At 41.7% G+C, this 17,592-nt stretch overlaps 1 protein-coding gene across 5 annotated transcripts in view; it reads left to right on the top strand.

Moving 5' to 3' along the window:
* MAP7 (microtubule associated protein 7) overlaps positions 1-17,592 on the top strand; it is a 192,277-nt gene that overhangs the window by 113,361 nt on the left and 61,324 nt on the right. For all 5 annotated transcript variants that reach the window (XM_034765577.1, XM_034765575.1, XM_034765576.1 and 2 more), the window contains exons 2-3: positions 1,513-1,614; positions 7,766-7,843. In XM_034765577.1, the coding sequence (XP_034621468.1) occupies positions 1,513-1,614; positions 7,766-7,843 (180 nt within the window). The remainder of the gene's footprint in view (positions 1-1,512; positions 1,615-7,765; positions 7,844-17,592) is intronic.

Consider the following 17,592-nt stretch of genomic DNA (forward strand, 5'->3'; position numbering starts at 1 on the left):
GGGGGGCGGGCTCTGGCGGCACGGAGCTCGGCGCTCCGGGGGGTTCCAGCGAGCGGCGCTCCGTGGGGGTACGGCGCAGGCGTGGCGCTGGAGGGGGTTCCGGCGGCGCTTGGCAGGGGGCGGGAGCCGGCTCCGGCGGCGCAGCGCTGGCGGGGGCGGCGCGGGGCTCGGCGCTCGGGGGAGGTTCTGGCGGTGCTCGGCACGGGGGGGGGCGGGCTCCGGCGCTCGGCGGGGGGGCTCGGGGGCGGCGCTTTTTTTTGCTGCTTGGGGCAGCAAAAAAGCTAGAGCCGGCCCTGCTTCTATAGGAACTGGATCAGGAGCAGGTGTTTGAAGGCTGATGAATTTTGGTATATGTGGCTGATTTTGGAAGCAGTGGTCTCATATGCTGGTCAGAGGTAATGACTCAACATGGATTTAAGCATCGCTGAGAGGAAACAAGAAAAAAATGAGCCTTTAGTAGTATAGCATAGACAATTCAGAGACAGTATTAAAGGGAGCACTGTAGAGGGGGAATTTTGTTATACATCTTTCCTCAACCTGAGTGGGGAGTTGCATGGCTAGATTAGGAAGGAAGAATCCTATGCACCGCTACAGCCTGGAGACCGATTGGTTAAGCAGCAGTTCTGCAGAAAAGGACCTGGGGATTACAGTGGACGAGAAGCTGGATATGAGTCAGCAGTGTGCCCTCATTGAAGGCCAAGAAGGCCAACGGCATATTGGGCTGTATTAGTAGGAGCATTGCCAGCAGATCGAGGGAAGTAATTATTCCCCTCTATTCGGCGCTGGTGAGGCCACACCTGGAGTATTGTGCCCAGTTTTGGTCCACCCACTACATAAGGGATGTGGACAAATTGGAGAGAGTCCAGCAGAAGACAACGGAAATGATTAGGGGGCTGGAGCACATGACTTAGGAGAGGCTGAGGGAACTGGGATTATTTAATCTGCAGAAGAGAAGAGTGAGGGGGAGATTTGATAGCCTTCAACTACCTGAAGGGGGGTTCCAAAGAGGATGGAGCTAGGCTGGTCTCAGTGGTGGCAGATGACAGAACAAGAAGCAATGGTCTCAAGTTGCAGTGGAGGAGATCTAGGTTGGATATTAGGAAACACTGTTTCACTAGGAGAGTGGTGAAGCACTGGAATGGGTTACCTAGGGAGGTGGTGGAATCTCCATCCTTAGAGGTTTTTAAGGCCCGGCTTGACAAAGCCCTGGCTGGGATGATTTAGTTGGTGTTGATCCTGCTTTGAGCAGGGGATTGGACTAGATGACCTCCTGAGGTCTCTTCCAGCCCGAATATTCTATGATAAACATGCATGGCGTTGAAGTTTTGTGGGGAAATTTGGAAGGACCATTTGTCTGCACCAAATGTTATAGGGTACTTTTTCTAAAACAACAGGCAGGGCCAGAGTTGTTAATTAAATGCTATATAACATGAATAACTTACAGTGTAATAGAGAGAGACTGTTTTCTAATAGCATGGTTAATTATGTAATCTCTTTCCCTTCTCTTTTTAGCATCAGAAGACTCTAAAGTGCAAGACAAGAAAGCTGCTTCTTCCAGCCTTCCCACTTCTGCTGCTTCAGGGCAAAGCCCCAACAACTCTGCAGCTAAAGCAGGTACGCCATTATACACTTCTCATCACCACTGTTTGTTTGCCTAGACCACAGAAAAGCTGTTATTTTTGTAGAACCTTTAAAAATGTTTTGGGCTCTTATATTTCATCTGCTGCTACTTCAGTTGAAAATAATTATGAATGATTATTCCTGCTCAGCTGTGCTGATGATGCACAAAGAAGCAAAAAAGCCATGTACATTTTAGTTCTGAAAAATGGGGAAAAAAGTCATCTCTCTATCTGTACTTACACCAGAAAAAGCACATGAAATCAACAGGCTACCTTGGGGGTAGTTTCACACCCTTGCTTGCTACGATTTAAATAGTTGTGTAGACAAGCCCTTAGTTCCTAAATGGAAGGAGTCAGGTCTCAGTGCATGAGGCACAATCTTAAAGCTAGCAAGGCTGCCTCTGCACTAGTAAAATTAGTACCCATGTTTCAGAATGGTGCCGCTTCCCCCGGCTAAGACAGGTGTTGATAAGGGTAACATGCATTTTCATTCCATGGTTATAACAGTGCCAGAGTCCAGTCTTAAGCAATCGCTCACACTGTTTGTGAGTGAGTAGAGTTTCTGCCCCATCCCAAACAAAACTCAGTTCCTAAAGCTTGGTTCTCCACTCAGTCCCAGGGGAGCTTGGGCAAAGTGGAGATGGAGTTACAGTTTCTGAGTTTCTAGGCTCCATGCACGTTAGAGCTTAAAAAGAGCACCTGTAACCTACGCCACTAGAATGAAGTCCCTCAGGGATCTTGCACCAGTGGCGGACTGGGCATAGCACCACTTCACTGCTCACCAAATGCTCCCGCCCTCTTCTTATACCAAGCCATAACTACATGAATGCTATACAAAAAGAGAGCGCTACCGTGTAATGTCCAGAATGAGTCTCACAATGTATTAGTATCAAACGTTACATTTTTTTAAAATTTTATTTTATCCATTAAGGCTGAATTCACGGATACATTTTGTGTGTTTTGCAGAACTCTGGAGCAGCACAAAATAGCTGCAGTGTAGTGGCCAATTACACCAGGTTTACAGTTATTTTGCATCAGTGAAACAGTGCAAACCAGTCAGTGTTTACTAGTGAATCTGGCCCTTAACTTGCAATTGGTTTACTGATTTAGCTGATACAGTTGTTTTTACCACTGTTATGAAAACATGCTCAAAGCATTTTCATGACATGGTAGTAAAAATGCCCAAGTTCTGTCCTGAACAAAGTTTACTCTGTGAGTGGGTGGAGGGGCGATGGTGGTGGTGTTTTTGTTATAATTATTTTTGTAAAAAATACGCCAGCACACTTACCAAGTAATCTTCCATGATGTGAAACTGGAACTTGACTGTCATAGCTGAAAGGAAACAGATCTATTTCTTTTTTAAAAGTTATCTATAAAAGGCTTGAGGCAGATGAGAACAGAACAGTGCAAGGATTAGGGAGATAGAGAGAATGTAGATGAGAGGGAAGGCTCTCCCTTTGAATAGCACTGGTGGCCAACACACGGTCCTCCTTTCCCATGGGCCCTCACACACACTAGCTTCCCCCTATCCAATCCACTTCCTCATTCTCTCCCCCTGACCTCCCTCACTGTCCACCTCAGGTCTCCCACCACCACAAAGCAGTACCATGGCCGTCAAGAGGGGAAGGGAAGTGTTTGTGTGTGAGGAGTGCTTATGGGTGTTGAGTGGAGATGGGCACGAAGAAAGGAGCATTATCTGTGATGTCACAATGGCCCCAGTTAAGAGTGGCCTGAGCTACTGAAACTGGCCCATCGTCTATGAAGCAATCTTAATAATTAGATATAATAATCAGTAATTTAGCATAATTATAACCTAATTTCTTCAAATGTAACCTATGCAGAAAATTTCAATTAATATTAATTATATGGAAAGTTTGATGAGTCTATTATTCCATTGCTAAGATAGTTGGAGACAAAAAAGGTTGACACTGAGTGCTACATTTCTTAAGGGATCTAGTTTAATTATAACTCCTAAACTAATTTCATAGATTTTACTTGTAAATTCTCAGAAAATGTATTCATTCTGTACTCAAAAAGGAAGCAGTGTAACTTTTGTGGAGGGTTCACTGTATTTTCATAGGGGTTGCATCCCTGCTTTAAGTTCTAAATTAAACTTTTGCTATGGAGCCATGACCAGTGCCTCCCTGATAACCTCAGAGCACTCCTGTCAGACAGGTAAAATATTGAGCATTTGTATATTATGCCCTGAAATTCTGTTAAGTATAATTATCTCAATAGTATAATGAAACGGGGAGCTGAGCATAATGAATACAAAGACATCGCAGCATGACCACTCAGCAACTTCCATACCAACAGCCGGCTCCTGCAACTTGCTTCAGCACCTTCTACAAGAAGCTGTGCACCCTCAACTCCCACTTAGGTGAATGAGAGCTGAGGGAACTCTGCAGCAGCGGCCCCTAGCACCACATCTTCCATCTCGCTGTGAGAGAACCCAGAGCACGTGACCATGATAAATAAGATTAAGGCAGAGTTATGTTACTCTGAACATAGACTGGCATTTTCACTCTCCTCTAAAGTGCCAGTCCCTCTGGGTCCTAGACATGAATGCATTGAACTGAGAGACCCTGTCTAAATGTGCAAAGAGACGAGAGACAAAAGAGGTAGCAGTGCCCTGTGGAACTTTTCTACCTAACCACATATTTTAAAATTATATACTCGGAGTGTCAGCTGATCAGTGGGATCCAGAGTGCTATTGTTGGAGTTTGGGCATGAGGCCAAACAATGAAGGGTTGATTTCCAGACCTAGTAGAGACATGTAATTAACCTAGTAGGATTTGCTTCATTACCCCTGTCTATTCCAACCACCAGCAGAGCAGAGGCAGGTGTGATATTTGGTTTGCCACTAATCTCTGAGCTCTCATACCCACCCTTCTGCCAAAATTTATTTCCTCTTACACACACCCAAAAAATACAATGGAGAACAACCCATGATAGAATACAGGCGCACTGCCTGCACAATTTGGGACATACTGCTGAATTCCATGAGGCTTTTCTAGCATATCTATCAGGATTGTTAAATGTGCAATGTAGTAAGAGTAATTGAGTTCTTTAAATTGAAAGAGAGCACTTTTTTTTTTTTTTATTCAAGCCGCTGCTCATTATTAGCCAAGACTTTCACAATTCATCTTTCCTTATAATCTTTGTTCCTTTCAGAGGAATCCCTCTCCTTCTCTCCTACGTAAACATCTGACAGAAGGTAGAAAAGAACCAGGTAGGGAATAGTGTATTCTGAAAGAAGCAGCATGTACTCTAGATGATCCTGATCTCCCCGATCACTTACCATCAAGTTGACAGAATGCTGAAGTTGCTGAAAACAAACTCTTTCCTAAGGGATTTCATATTTATTGCACAATGATCCAAATGTCTACAGCCTACTCGAGTTGGAGAGATTTATAAACTGTCTTCTCTGGGCCAGTCAAAAGAATTGAGGGGTTTGTTGGCATTCCGGAAAGGAATGCTGTGTTAACCTGTATCCTGCCCCTGTATGTTAAAAAGAATGGACAAGAGCCACTGTTTTTCTTAAATCAATCCAAATTCTGAATATCTACCATGCATGGGACCCAGAGTCAAAACTGGCATAAAACAGCATAGCCTTCAGGAATCTAGGCCAATATACAATAATTAAGAATCTGGCCTGGTGGGTTTAGATAACAAATTACCTGTATCCTTGTTAATGACTTTTCACTTCACTTTAGTAATGTTAACCTAATTTTCAGCTTGTAGCCCAGTTAATATATTTATCTTTCATTCTACCAACATTGAGTGTGATTTGCCACTGTTGTTCTAGTCTTCCATTAGTGTAACTTATTGAATCAGGACTGTAATCTCTAACCACTAATCAGATTGGTATTACATCATCAGATCATTGTTCACTGATAACATTTTTAAAATAATTAAACTTAAGGCAGGGAGCAACAATGTATTCATCCACGATGATAAGGTTCTGTCATTCTAGAGCACCAGCATCAAGTCAGATGATTATATCTAAATTATTTATTTACTGTAACTCAGCCATCATAAATCAGTTTTTAAACATCTCAACCTCGCTTCAACATTTATTTTCCACAAATATGTATGTTTTCCCTCAAGCTTATTCAGTGAAAGTGTTATTTTCTGTTGGAGCATGGCTTTGGACATTATAAAACCAGATTTTCAAAGTAAGGTGCAGTCATATGCAGACGTTAGCACACACTTACTTATGCACACATATCCCTGATATGATGGTGTATATCAAATATATGTGCACTCACGTTGCATAACTGCATGTATAAATTGAGTGCCACTTCCTTTACTTGAAAATTGATGCATTTGAGATTCTAGAAGCACAGTAGTATCTATATTAATAGTTACCTTGCTTACATTGTTATTTAGATTCCAGTCGCATCCAGAATGTCCTAGTCTCTTTTCATGATGAAGACACAGTCCCAGCCCCGTTCTTTGTTTTAATATGAAAACTATAAAAACTGGGGTCTAGTTCTTCCCAGTATCAAAATAACACTGACTGTTTATTATACCCCAAAATCTTTTCTATCATTCTGTTTTTCTGTTGTTTGTTTGTTTTTTTAGTAAACTTTTCAGTATTTGTGAGGAGTGTCAAATTAACAACCCTGAAGACTGAACTCATTTATCTAAAGAACAAGTAAAGAATAGGTAGTGGCAAAGCAAGTTTTGCCACATCTCCCCTGACAAAGTACCTTCGTTGAGGGGTTCAGATGCTGTGGGAATGGGGCTTAGTGAGGTGGGGATCCAGGTGCAACTGGTTGGGGCTCAGTGGGGTGGGGATCCGGGTGGCTTGTTGGAGTGGTCCAGGTGCAGGGGAAGTGGGGTTCATCAGCGTGGTTCTGAGTGCGGGAGGTGAGGTTCGGCAGGAGGGTCTGGGTATGCACAGGGGTTGGGTGGATGGTGGAGCAGCTCCCTGTACAGGGATCCTTCCCCCTGCAGCTGAGGAGCAATGAGTGCAGAAAGTGGGGGGAGGAGGTTTGCAGAGCTTCTTGCAGTGGGGAAGGGGGGAACTAGGGGTGGGTCTGACCCAGCCCCGGATGCCATGCAGGGGAAGAGGAAGTCCCGTCTTCCCCAGCTCAGCTGTGACTAGCAATGGAGCCCATTGCAGGGTAGGAGCCACCAGCTGGGTCTTTCCCAGTCCTGCTCCGTGCCCCACAGTAATTTACCTCTCTGCTGGCTGCCCTGGGCATCCAAAACATACTGCTGGGGAGGATTGCATGACTGCTCTTGTGGCTTCCGTTTGCTTCCCCGTCAGAGAGTCATTTTTCTGTGGGGGACATAAATTCTGCGCATTACTTTGTCAAGATCTAACTTGGTTTTTCATGTACTGCACTTCAACAGTCCTAAAGGAAATGGCTTTTTCAAAGCTATTACCATTTCATGGTCGATGTACTGTACAGTGAGCGTACTCTGTGGTTCTGTATCAAGGTTTGGTTTCAGTGTCTTATTGGAAATTACAATGCAACATCAATGAGATATTGCACTATTGCCCTGCCAGCTTCAGAACACACACACACAAAAATTAAAAATACATGATGTATGCTTGGTTTATTGATTCAGGAAAGCACTTAAGCTTGTGTTTATTTTGAAGCATGCTGTGATATTACTTACGTGGTTAAAGTTAAACTCTGCTGAATCTCCCATCATTTTTTAAAATTCCAGAAATGTCCCCATTACTAAACAGCATCTTACTGTATTTCTTCCTTGAGATAAACTTTTTTTTTTCCAAACTGTACCCACACAAAAAAAGAACCAAAGTTGACTCCAAAGTGATTTTAAAAGTCTCTAAGTTATAAAGATCTAAAAAAAATCTAGCTTTGTTGTAGCAAGAACAGCCAACCTTGCTAGAGGGATCAGGGTTGCCACATTACCCTAGATTTTTCAGTGAGCATTTATGTTGGTTCTTTTCACCTTGGTATAATTAGAATGGGTTCACACTTATATTAAATAGATAGTCTTCGTTTAATATGAGGGATTTCTAGAGACACTGGATTTTATATGTTTGAGACTGCCATTATAGCTACCATTGTAGGTAGTGGTTGCTGTTCTAGTAAACTTGCATTTTCTAATATAAGATCTTAATCTCTCTTCCTGATTTTTTTGTTTGTTTTTTGTTGTTGCAGACCATCCACCTGTACTAAAAGTTGATGACAGACAACGGCTTGCTAGGATACGGAGAGAGGAACTGGAAAAGCAGTTAGGTGAGACATAACGTTATTTAGCAGCTATTATTTTCAGGATTGTACTTTTTGGGTAGAAGTACCTAATAGTACAATATGCTATCCCTAGCAGCATAAGGAAAAATCATGTTTTAAATATGCAATATTGTTCTTTTAGACATCTCATTACATCTTGAGGGTAGACCTGGTTTTCATGCATATTCTGTTATTTGCCATTACTGATCCTATTACATGTGTCTTAAAGCTCTTTATAGTATTGAACTAAATGGGCCAAATTCTGCTCTCATTTACATCAGTATAAGTGAAAATTGTTCCACCGATTTCTTCTATGCACGTTCTCCAGACTTAGAGCAGAAATTTTCCTAATATGTTGAACACAATCCTGTGTTGTACATAAAACATGATAGCAAATTATGTCAATGTATAGATTGAATTTTAGATATCAGTGTGGTTTTTATTTGTGTTTTTTTTACTTGATCAGATTCTTTTTCTACTTCAGTGCATCTGTTCATGACATTAAAGTAATAATGCGTGCATGCACAGTACTCTTAACCAGACTATCCAGATAAATATTTACGCCAAGGTTAATTGACAAGCAGCTATTTTTGATCTTGATGTAGAATAGCAAAACAAATTACAGGCTATAATCTTTGTATTTTTCTTACACAAGATTGCTAATAATAAATCACTTTTTTTTAAATAATTTCTTATTTCTGTGAGAGTAAAGTCACACCACTGAAGTCATCAAAATGGAGCTTAAGTGGTGCACAGGCCTTGTGCTAATCTGAATTTCACCCATTGCATATTGGCCCAAATTCGGCTCCCATTCAGAACACTAATCTTGATGGTGTTACTCCATATTTACACTAGTATAAATGAGAACTGAATTTGGCCCATTCATATATCATAAAGGTAAAAAGATTAATAAAGATTTGTATGGCTAATAACAGTTGCATGTATTGACCCATTTTTTTCAAAGCAGCCTGTTGTCGGTGTTCTCAGTTGATAATTTTTTCTGTAAGTTTCGGCATTTCATGTTTTTCCTCTGCTAAATGAAACTGAGTGATAGCTGTGAAATCTAAAAGTTTAGAAAAAATTAGAATAAATTTTTAGGTCCATGCAAAAGTCACAAAATGTTTTGCCATTTCATTCCAGAGAATTTTGCATCCGACAAAAAGAATTTGCTTAGCTTTCTCATTTATACATAGAAAAAAAAGTGAGAAGCCAATTCAAATGTGGTGGTCGTGAATTCTTGAATGGCAGCGTGTCATTCATTTTCTGGGGGCTTTGGTGTAATGTCTGAAAACTTAAGTCTCTGGTATGTTCATATCAGGGTATATAGATAAACTGTTACACACCACACACTCCGTTGTCTGGGGCATCAAATGCAGGTACAAGAGACAGAAGTCCGTCAGTTATTCATCCATTGCATTGCAACTGCATCTATGCAGCAGATTAAATGCAGTCTGTGCTTTTTTGGAAATTGCACATATGTAGTCTGGTACCCTGCTGAACTCTGACATGCTCCCTCTCTTGTTTAAAAAAAAAAAAAAAAAAAAAAACTTTATCTTGAGCAGCACTGAGCACCCACAATTCCCATTACCTTCACAGACGCTTAGGAGTTGCAGATGCTCAGGATTGGGCCTAGCAAATGAAAATCCAAATAAAATCAAGAGCCAGGATTTTTCTCAGCTTGGCATTAAACAAGAGGGGACTGCAGGGAGCTATGTTGGAATTTAGGCCAGGCAAGACACACACAATAAAACCCTTCATAGCAAACACCAATTTACAGCAGAGTCAAAAAAACGGGCAGAATTTAGCCAAGAAAGGATATACACAATTGCGCACACACCCAGCCTCTGCAGCAGTAGCTGGAATAGCAGCCACACAGTAAGGATATGTCTCCACTTGGAGCTGGGGGTGTGATTCCCAGTTCAAGGAGATATACCCTCACTAGCTCTCACTGAGCTAGTACTCTAAAAACAGAATGTAGTTGCCGCAGCACAAACGGGGAGGAACTAGCTACCCTGAACATCAGGGCCAGCTCTAACTCTTTTGCCGCCCCAGGCAAAAAAAAAAAGCGCTGCCCCGCCATAACACCCAGCACCCCCCCCCCCCGCGCCCCCCCCCCCAAACCCCCGGCCTCCCCCCCGAGTGCCGAGCCACCGAAACCCCTGCCCCCAGCGCCGTGCCGCACCACCGAAACCCCCCTTCCCCCGAGCGCCGGGCCAAACTCCCCCCACCCCCAGCGCCGCGCTACCCAAACCTCGAGGGCTGCGCCAGGCCACACAACCCCAGCTCTGCACCACGCCAACCCCCACCCCTCCCCCCCAGTGACGCACCGCCGAAGCCCCCACCCCCACCGTGCCGCGCTGCTGAAACAAAAACAAACGAACAAAAAAACCTCGAGCGCTGCCCAACCGAACCAAAAAAAACCAAAAAACCCCGAGCACCCCCACCATCCCAAGATTGGCCGCCCCTTCCAAGGTGCCGCCCCAAGCACATGCTTGGTCGGCTGGTGACTGGAGCCGGCCCTTCTGAGCATGTACCCAGTGTCTCTGACAAGCACACAGTCCTGGCAGCTAGTCTCTCTCACTACTGCCGCTATCCCCTGCTTTTAACATGCTGACTTAATCCGAGCTAGTGTGAGTATGTCTCCTTGAGCTGGGGATGGTGCTTCTGTGCCTGCTGAACATTGAAGGCGTTTTCCCTGATGCAGTGTTAGGACCAGGTGGATCACCTTAACTTGTTAGCTGCCTTCTGTTCACTAATTTTGGGTTTCTTCCTGTTTCTCCTCTTTGATGGAGAGACTTCCGAGAAGCATGCCCATTTATATCCAGGAGAACTTGCACATCAAGACTTTGGCAATATTCTCATCTCCTCTGTGGTCAAATGTCACCCCAGCAACTGGCTAAGCAATGCATTCCTAATTACTTGGTCCTCGTTGTTGGTTACATTTGGTAAATTAAACCTAAATTACTCTGCAGCCGCTCTTGAAGGTCTGCAGGCAGAACCGTAAGGTTGGTAGATGGCTAGTGTGCAGGATGTGTCTATGGGGCCTGGCTCCCCGGCTCCAGCTGCTGACACTTAATAGCTGTGTTTCTATTGGAGAAATATATTTTTCTTTTGTGAATATAGAATCACAACTGCTGCTGCTCTTGCTGGCCCTCTCTATGTTGTGAGCTATGCCTTCGGTGCCGCAAACAGAGCATGAGAACTCTGATCTGCCTGTGTGTGCTATTGAATATACCCTTTATAAAACGACATACTCAATCAGAATATACCATCTCTTATGTAGCTTTAAAAAAAAAAAAAAAGTTGTGTGGAAATGTGGCCTTTAGCTGACTTTGAGCACTGTTCATTTGGATGCAAAGACCTTGATTTTCTGCTTAGTAAGAGGGATGGAAAACATAATTCTATAATCCTTTCACAATTTAATTAGAGTAACTCTCCTTTTAAACTAGTAAGCACAATTGCAACTGTTCATTTTGGCCGGTAAGCCTAACTTCAGTACCAGGCAGATTGGTTGAAACCATAGCAAAGAAAAAAATTATTAGATGTAGATAAACATGACCTGTTGGGGAAGAGTCAACTCAGATTTTGTAAAGGGAAATCATGCCTTACCAAATTCAATTAGAATTCGTTGAGGGAATCAACAGACATATAGTGTATTTGGATTTTCAGAAAGCCTTTTACTAGGTTCCTCGTCAAAGGCTGTTAAGCATACTAAGCAGTTATGGGATGACAGAGAGAATCATTTTATGGATCAGTGACTGGTTAAAAGAGAGGAAACAGAGTAGGAATAGACAGACAGTTTTCACAATGGAGAGAGGTAAATAGCAGTCCCCCAATGATCTGTACTGAGACCAGTGCTGTTCAATATATTCATAAATGATCTAGAAAAAGGGGTGAACGGTGAAGTGACAAACTTTGCAGATGATACACAATTTGTTAAAATTGTTAAGTCCAAAGCTGACTGTGAAGATTTACAAATGGATCTCGCTAAACTGGGTGACTGGGCAACAAAATGGCAGATGAAATGCAACATTGATACGTGCAAAGTAATGCATATTGGGAAACATAATCCCAACTATACATGCAAAATGATGGGTTCTAAATTAGCTGTTACCACCCAAGAGAGAGATCTTGGAGTCATCGTGGATAGTTCTCTGAAAACATCCACTCAGTGTGCAGCAGCACTTAAGAGCTAACAGAATGTTAGGAACCGTTAGGAAAGAGATAATAAAACAGAAAATATCATTATGCCGCTATATAAATCCATTATACGCCCACACCTGGAATACTGCAGGCAGTTCTGGTTGCCCCATCTCAAAAAAAAAAAAAAAATTAGAATTGGAAAAGTTACAGAGAAGGGCAATGAACATGATTATGGGGATGGAACATCTTTCATCAGAGGAGAGATTAAAAAGAGTGGGATTGTTCAGTTTAGAAAAGAGACGACTAAGGGGGGATATGATAGAGGTCTATAAAATTATGACTGGTGTGGAGAAAGTAAATAAGGAAGTGTTGTTTACTCCTTCTCATAACACAAGAACTAAGAATCACCTGGTTAAATTAGGCTTTAAACAAACAAAAGGAAATACTTCTTCACACAACACATGTGGAACTTGTTGCCATGGGATGTTGTGAAGACCAACATTATAAATGGGTTAAAAAATAATTAGATAAATTCATGGAGGATAGGTCCATCAATGGCTAGTAGCCAGAATTTTCAGGGATGCAACCCCATGCTCCGTATGTCCCTAAACCTCCACCTGCCAGAAACCTCTGGCTCTGGCTGCTCTCAGAGAAAGGATACTGGGCTAGATGGACCATTGATTTGAGCCAGTATGGCCAAGCTTATGTTCTTAAGTTATGGCATACAGAATGACAGGCAAAATAAAAAAGCAACAAAGACAAAGGAAGAAAGCAAGAACAATTAGATGGATCCATCTCTAGTTGGCTGCAGTGTGGCTCCTCAGCAACACAGGCTACTTCAAGCACAGCAGAATTTCAAATCGAGTTCAAGGTCTCGGTTCTTATCTTCAAGGTACTCCAGGCCTTGAGCTCAAGATATCTAAAATACTGCCTAAAGCTCTGGGATATGAAGACCATGGTGATTAACTCTGTTCCCCGGCACATGGGAACTCTGTACAATAAGGGTTAAACTCGTCTGTGCAGGCAACAGAACTTTCTCGGGGCCAATCCAAGATTGTGGAATGAACTCCCACAGGAACTAAGGACCTTCACAAACCTCACCACCTTCTAGCCTAAGTGCAAAACATATTTCTGTAACTTTGGTTTCTGTAACATAAATACATAGCGACACATGTATTAAACAACCCTAGTAGACAAGACACTTCACTGCATGCTTTTCTCCCTCTGGAGAGAGGAGGAGAGAACAAACACATGACAAATGTTAGTCTCATTGCTTAATGCACTTCTAGAAGGTGCAGATACTATAGTGATGAGTATGCTCTAAGAACCTATTTGGGATAGAATAGTCATCTGTCAAGCTTCTTCATTCTCCATTCTGCTCCTATTTTTGGATATCTGTCTAGGCAATCGCTCTCAGAGGTGTTGACATAACAGAGTCTTCATTCTTTCCTCAGTAACAATGCCAGCCTGTAAAGGTTTTTCTTTCATAAGAAAAGTCAAAATCCAGTCTATACATCCTGGGCCACAATACTGATTTCTTTTGTCAAGAGGGAAGTTAGAGACAGGCCCACAGCTTAGGAAAAAACTCAAGAAAAAGAAACAGAAGAACAAGTTGTAAGAGAGATACTGTTTTAATACTTCACAGAAAATGTTTCAAAAATATTCAGTTTGCTTGTACAGTTTAAGGAACATCACAGCCTTGTTTTGATGCGGTGAGGGATAAATTGACATTCAAGGTAAAATCAAAACTACTTTCAAAGTTATTTTGTATGTTAAAATTTTAGCCTCGTATTTTGGTAACACAATGAATCTTTTCCCCTTCCTCCACTTAACATAAAATGTATATGGTTGACCTATCTGTGATCAGATATGGGAAGGGCTCATTTAGAATATCAAAAACTGGAACTAGAAATCAGTTCCCAGGCTGCACAATTGAGAGGATTAATAAGGCAGTAGCTTAGTCAAACTATAAGTCTGATTCTCCTCTGAGCCTGGTGTAAATTAGGAGTACCTGCATTGAAATCACCTGAGTCAAACTGGGGATTTAAGAGGAAAATCAGGTCCTATGGCACATACAACAGAACAAATTCTCTCTGATGGCTGTTCCTGTATTATAACGATTAACTAATATTAATGTGAGGCTTAATTAGAATTTCAAACACTGGAAAACAAAACACTTTAGTCAGTACAAAAGCATTGAGAATCTCAAAAACTGGGGGAAGGGGGAACACATGCTGGTCCAGATCATCAGCTGACAAGGTCTTTCGTTAAGTATCAGTGGGGTAGCCTTGTTAGTCTGGATCTGTAAAAAGCAACAGAGAGTCCTGTAGCACCTTTAAGACTAACAGATGCATTGAAGCACAAGCTTTTGTGGGTGAATACATCTTATGCTCCAATACATCTGTTAGTCTTAAAGGTGCCACAGGACTCAAGATCTTTTGTTGTTTTTCTTGCTCCCCTGATAATTTTCAGAATGGTCTTTCCAGCAAATCAGAGTGGGCAGGCCCAAAGGAGCACCCCCAAATGTGCTCAGGTCCATTCCTCCAGCTTCTATCCCTTTCTTCTCTTGTGTGCGTTTTTGTCTCTTGCCTTTTCAGTTTGCTTTGCTGCTGCTGTGACTGGTAAATGTCCACTTGCAGGGCCTAACTAGTGATGTGCATGCAAGTGAGCTGCCTCAAGGACAGAGTATGAGCTTTTGACCTCATACTGGTATCGGAGCCAAGAAGTGCCACAGCCTGTCAAGAAAACAGTAAAAGTGAAACAAGGTTTTTGCCAACTCATGCTTTTATTGCAAGTCTCACAATATCTTGTACTCTTCTTAAAGCTCTCCTATAAGAGGAGAATCTCAGCTTTCGTTTTTTTTAAAAAGTAAGTTTCTAGCTCTTATGGTTACAGAGAAAAGCCTAAAAATGTAACCCAAGGTCATGCTGAAGGCTCAGACACCAGAAGGCAAATAAAAACACACAATTTATTGTTGTTTTAACGATGTTATGATTTTTACGCCATTCATCATTTTTGGGGCCTGACTCATGGTTTTTGAATGCTTGGGGTTGGCAGTATTGGAAGAATAGACACTGTTGCTATTTTTGTTGTTGTTTTACATGGATTGTGATTTTAATTGTTGGGCAAGGCACATATAGGCATTAGGTAGGCTTCTTTTTTGTGTTCTTATGTCAAATCAAAATAAATGCAATAAATGCACAAAGTAAACGGAAAAAAGATTACATTTCTCTACTATCTTTGTTATAGTAATCTTTACATGTTGCTTGTAACAATAGTTGGTACAGATTTTCAGATAGGAATGTGATTTTTCAAGTTGACAGTATTCCTTTAAGAGACATCAAAATGCTGTATATTTGCTGGATTATGCAAGACTTGTCTGTCTGAGATGGAAGTTTCTTCTGCTCTCTGGTGATATCCTGAAGATTTTCCTGTTTACAGAATTCCACCTGAATTTTCAAAGCCCAATATTATGGTCAATGACCTTTCCGTTAAGGAGGACAGAATGGGGCTTTTAGCAACAGTGCCATTCATCAATCAGCTATCAAGATACACATAGAAAGTGACATGAAGTGCTCTCTACCTCTCTTTATAGCCAACAATTTTCCAGGTGTGTGTGTGTGTGAGAGAGAGAGATACAAAATTACTACAGCTTACTCTGGTTAGCTGTTGCATTCCAATCCTATGGGAGAGTCAACTGGGTTCTGCCTGCCTTATGAATCATGGACAGGATTGCTAAATTACAGATTCAAGGCCAAATTCTGCCCTTATTCACACCTAAGTGACTGTATTTACCTCTGCATAGAAAGCAATGAGATTTGCACAAATGTAACAGAGGGCAGAATTATTTAGTTATGGTCAGGATGCACAAACCAGACAGAAAACAGACTCGCTCTCAGATCTCAGATTGAGTTTGCAATTGTGGCAGTTGGAAATCCCATCTTTTAAACTTCCAGATGAATTTTGCTCATCTTGCAAGTCATTAAGTCACAATCATTATGAAAGCCCATCCATGATATCATTTTTTATATACATGCAATGTTCAGAGTAGAACTGCACTTTCGGTACCTATATTACGTGATATAGAGCTGAACCTAACTTTTCAAGCTCTGAACAAAGCATGCATTTTCATCAGTTTGATTCTAGGTATCCAGCAGAAGGCCCTAGAAGAGCCTCAGGTTGACCTAATGGTCACTAAATTTTAGAAAAATGGGTCAAACACACTCTCCTTCATGTTGCTGAAGATATTAAAAAAGCCTGGCTTTCCCAAACAGAATCCATGAATGAGCTGCTGTGATTTGCTTTTACATCTTCTACTCAACTTTTCCAAAAGCACTTTAAATGCCAAAGAAATGCTTTGTGCACTTGAAGTCTGAAAAGAGTCCAGCGTGTCTCAGCAACTTCACCAAATAATTGAGCGTTTCAATAGAAACGTTATAGTTAAGAGTGTGCAAGAACTTTCACTCTCAGCCTATATTGAGATGGAAAATCCTCCTTCCAGGCTGCAAATTGAAAGGAATAAGAGCAAGAAGACATTCAATGAAAGTGAAAGACAACAGGGTTGAAACCAATAAAAACAAATACTTTATTACACTTTATTCCACATGCATAAATCAGCATGTGGAACTTGTAAGATAGTACCCAGGACAAAAAATTCATAGGATTCAGTTAACATTAGATATTTAAAAGGGTGTTGAGAACATCCACGCTTTGGATGAGAATTTAAAAAATAAAACACCTGTAAATCCTCCTGCACCTGGTCATAAGCCAACTGCTAATTTAGGGGAAAAAAATCTTATGGCCTCTTGTTCTATAATTGTGCACTATAATATTTCTTGACCTTTCTCTGAATAACTGGTATTCGCCACTGTGAGAGTCAGGATACTGGACCAAATGGAAGATTGGCTAGATACAGTATGGTAATTCGTTGTTCTTAGATTCTTATCAATTAAGGACTCTTTTTTTTTAAGATGACTGCTTTCATGCTGTACAAGCTGGAGTTTCTGAGTGAGGTAGAGTTTTTTTGGTCTGCCCTAGGGGGAGTGAGAAACAGTAATAGTCCAACCTGGCATTGACCAAAAAATGAAGCTAACCGTGATTTTGCTGATGTTATGTTACGAAAGAGGGTGGTCCTTTTGGATCCTGCCAAATTCTGGTGGATACACTAGGCTTGCAAGAACTCCTTGTTCTATTACAAGTGTTCCAAGTGCTCGGATGCTGGAGTCGTCATCATATGTAATTGCTTAGATAGATGTTGTCAGTCAGAATCTGAATCAGTTTTGCGTCAGCAATGTTCTAGCTTTTTACCTTTCCATTTTATCTGCTGCAGTTTGTCAGTGGATCATGGTGATCTGTGAGGGATTAGGAAAGAGGAGAGCTTTGGAGTCAGAGTATAGATGACTGAGGAGAACAAAGGTCTGTAGTTTCAATAGACTGTCAGCATGTTAGTCTTGCGGCTTCACTGTCTTTCTCCTTCTCATTCTGGATCCAGGAGTAGAGCTGATCCAAAATTTTCCAGTGAAATACTGATTTGATGAGCCTGAAATGTTCGACCCATGGGAACCCTGCAGGGATTCCTGGTGAGCTCCCGGAGACCCCACTGATTCCATGAT

The sequence above is a fragment of the Trachemys scripta genome, chromosome 3 (genome assembly GCF_013100865.1).
Source record: "Trachemys scripta elegans isolate TJP31775 chromosome 3, CAS_Tse_1.0, whole genome shotgun sequence".
Taxonomy (NCBI): domain Eukaryota; kingdom Metazoa; phylum Chordata; order Testudines; family Emydidae; genus Trachemys; species Trachemys scripta.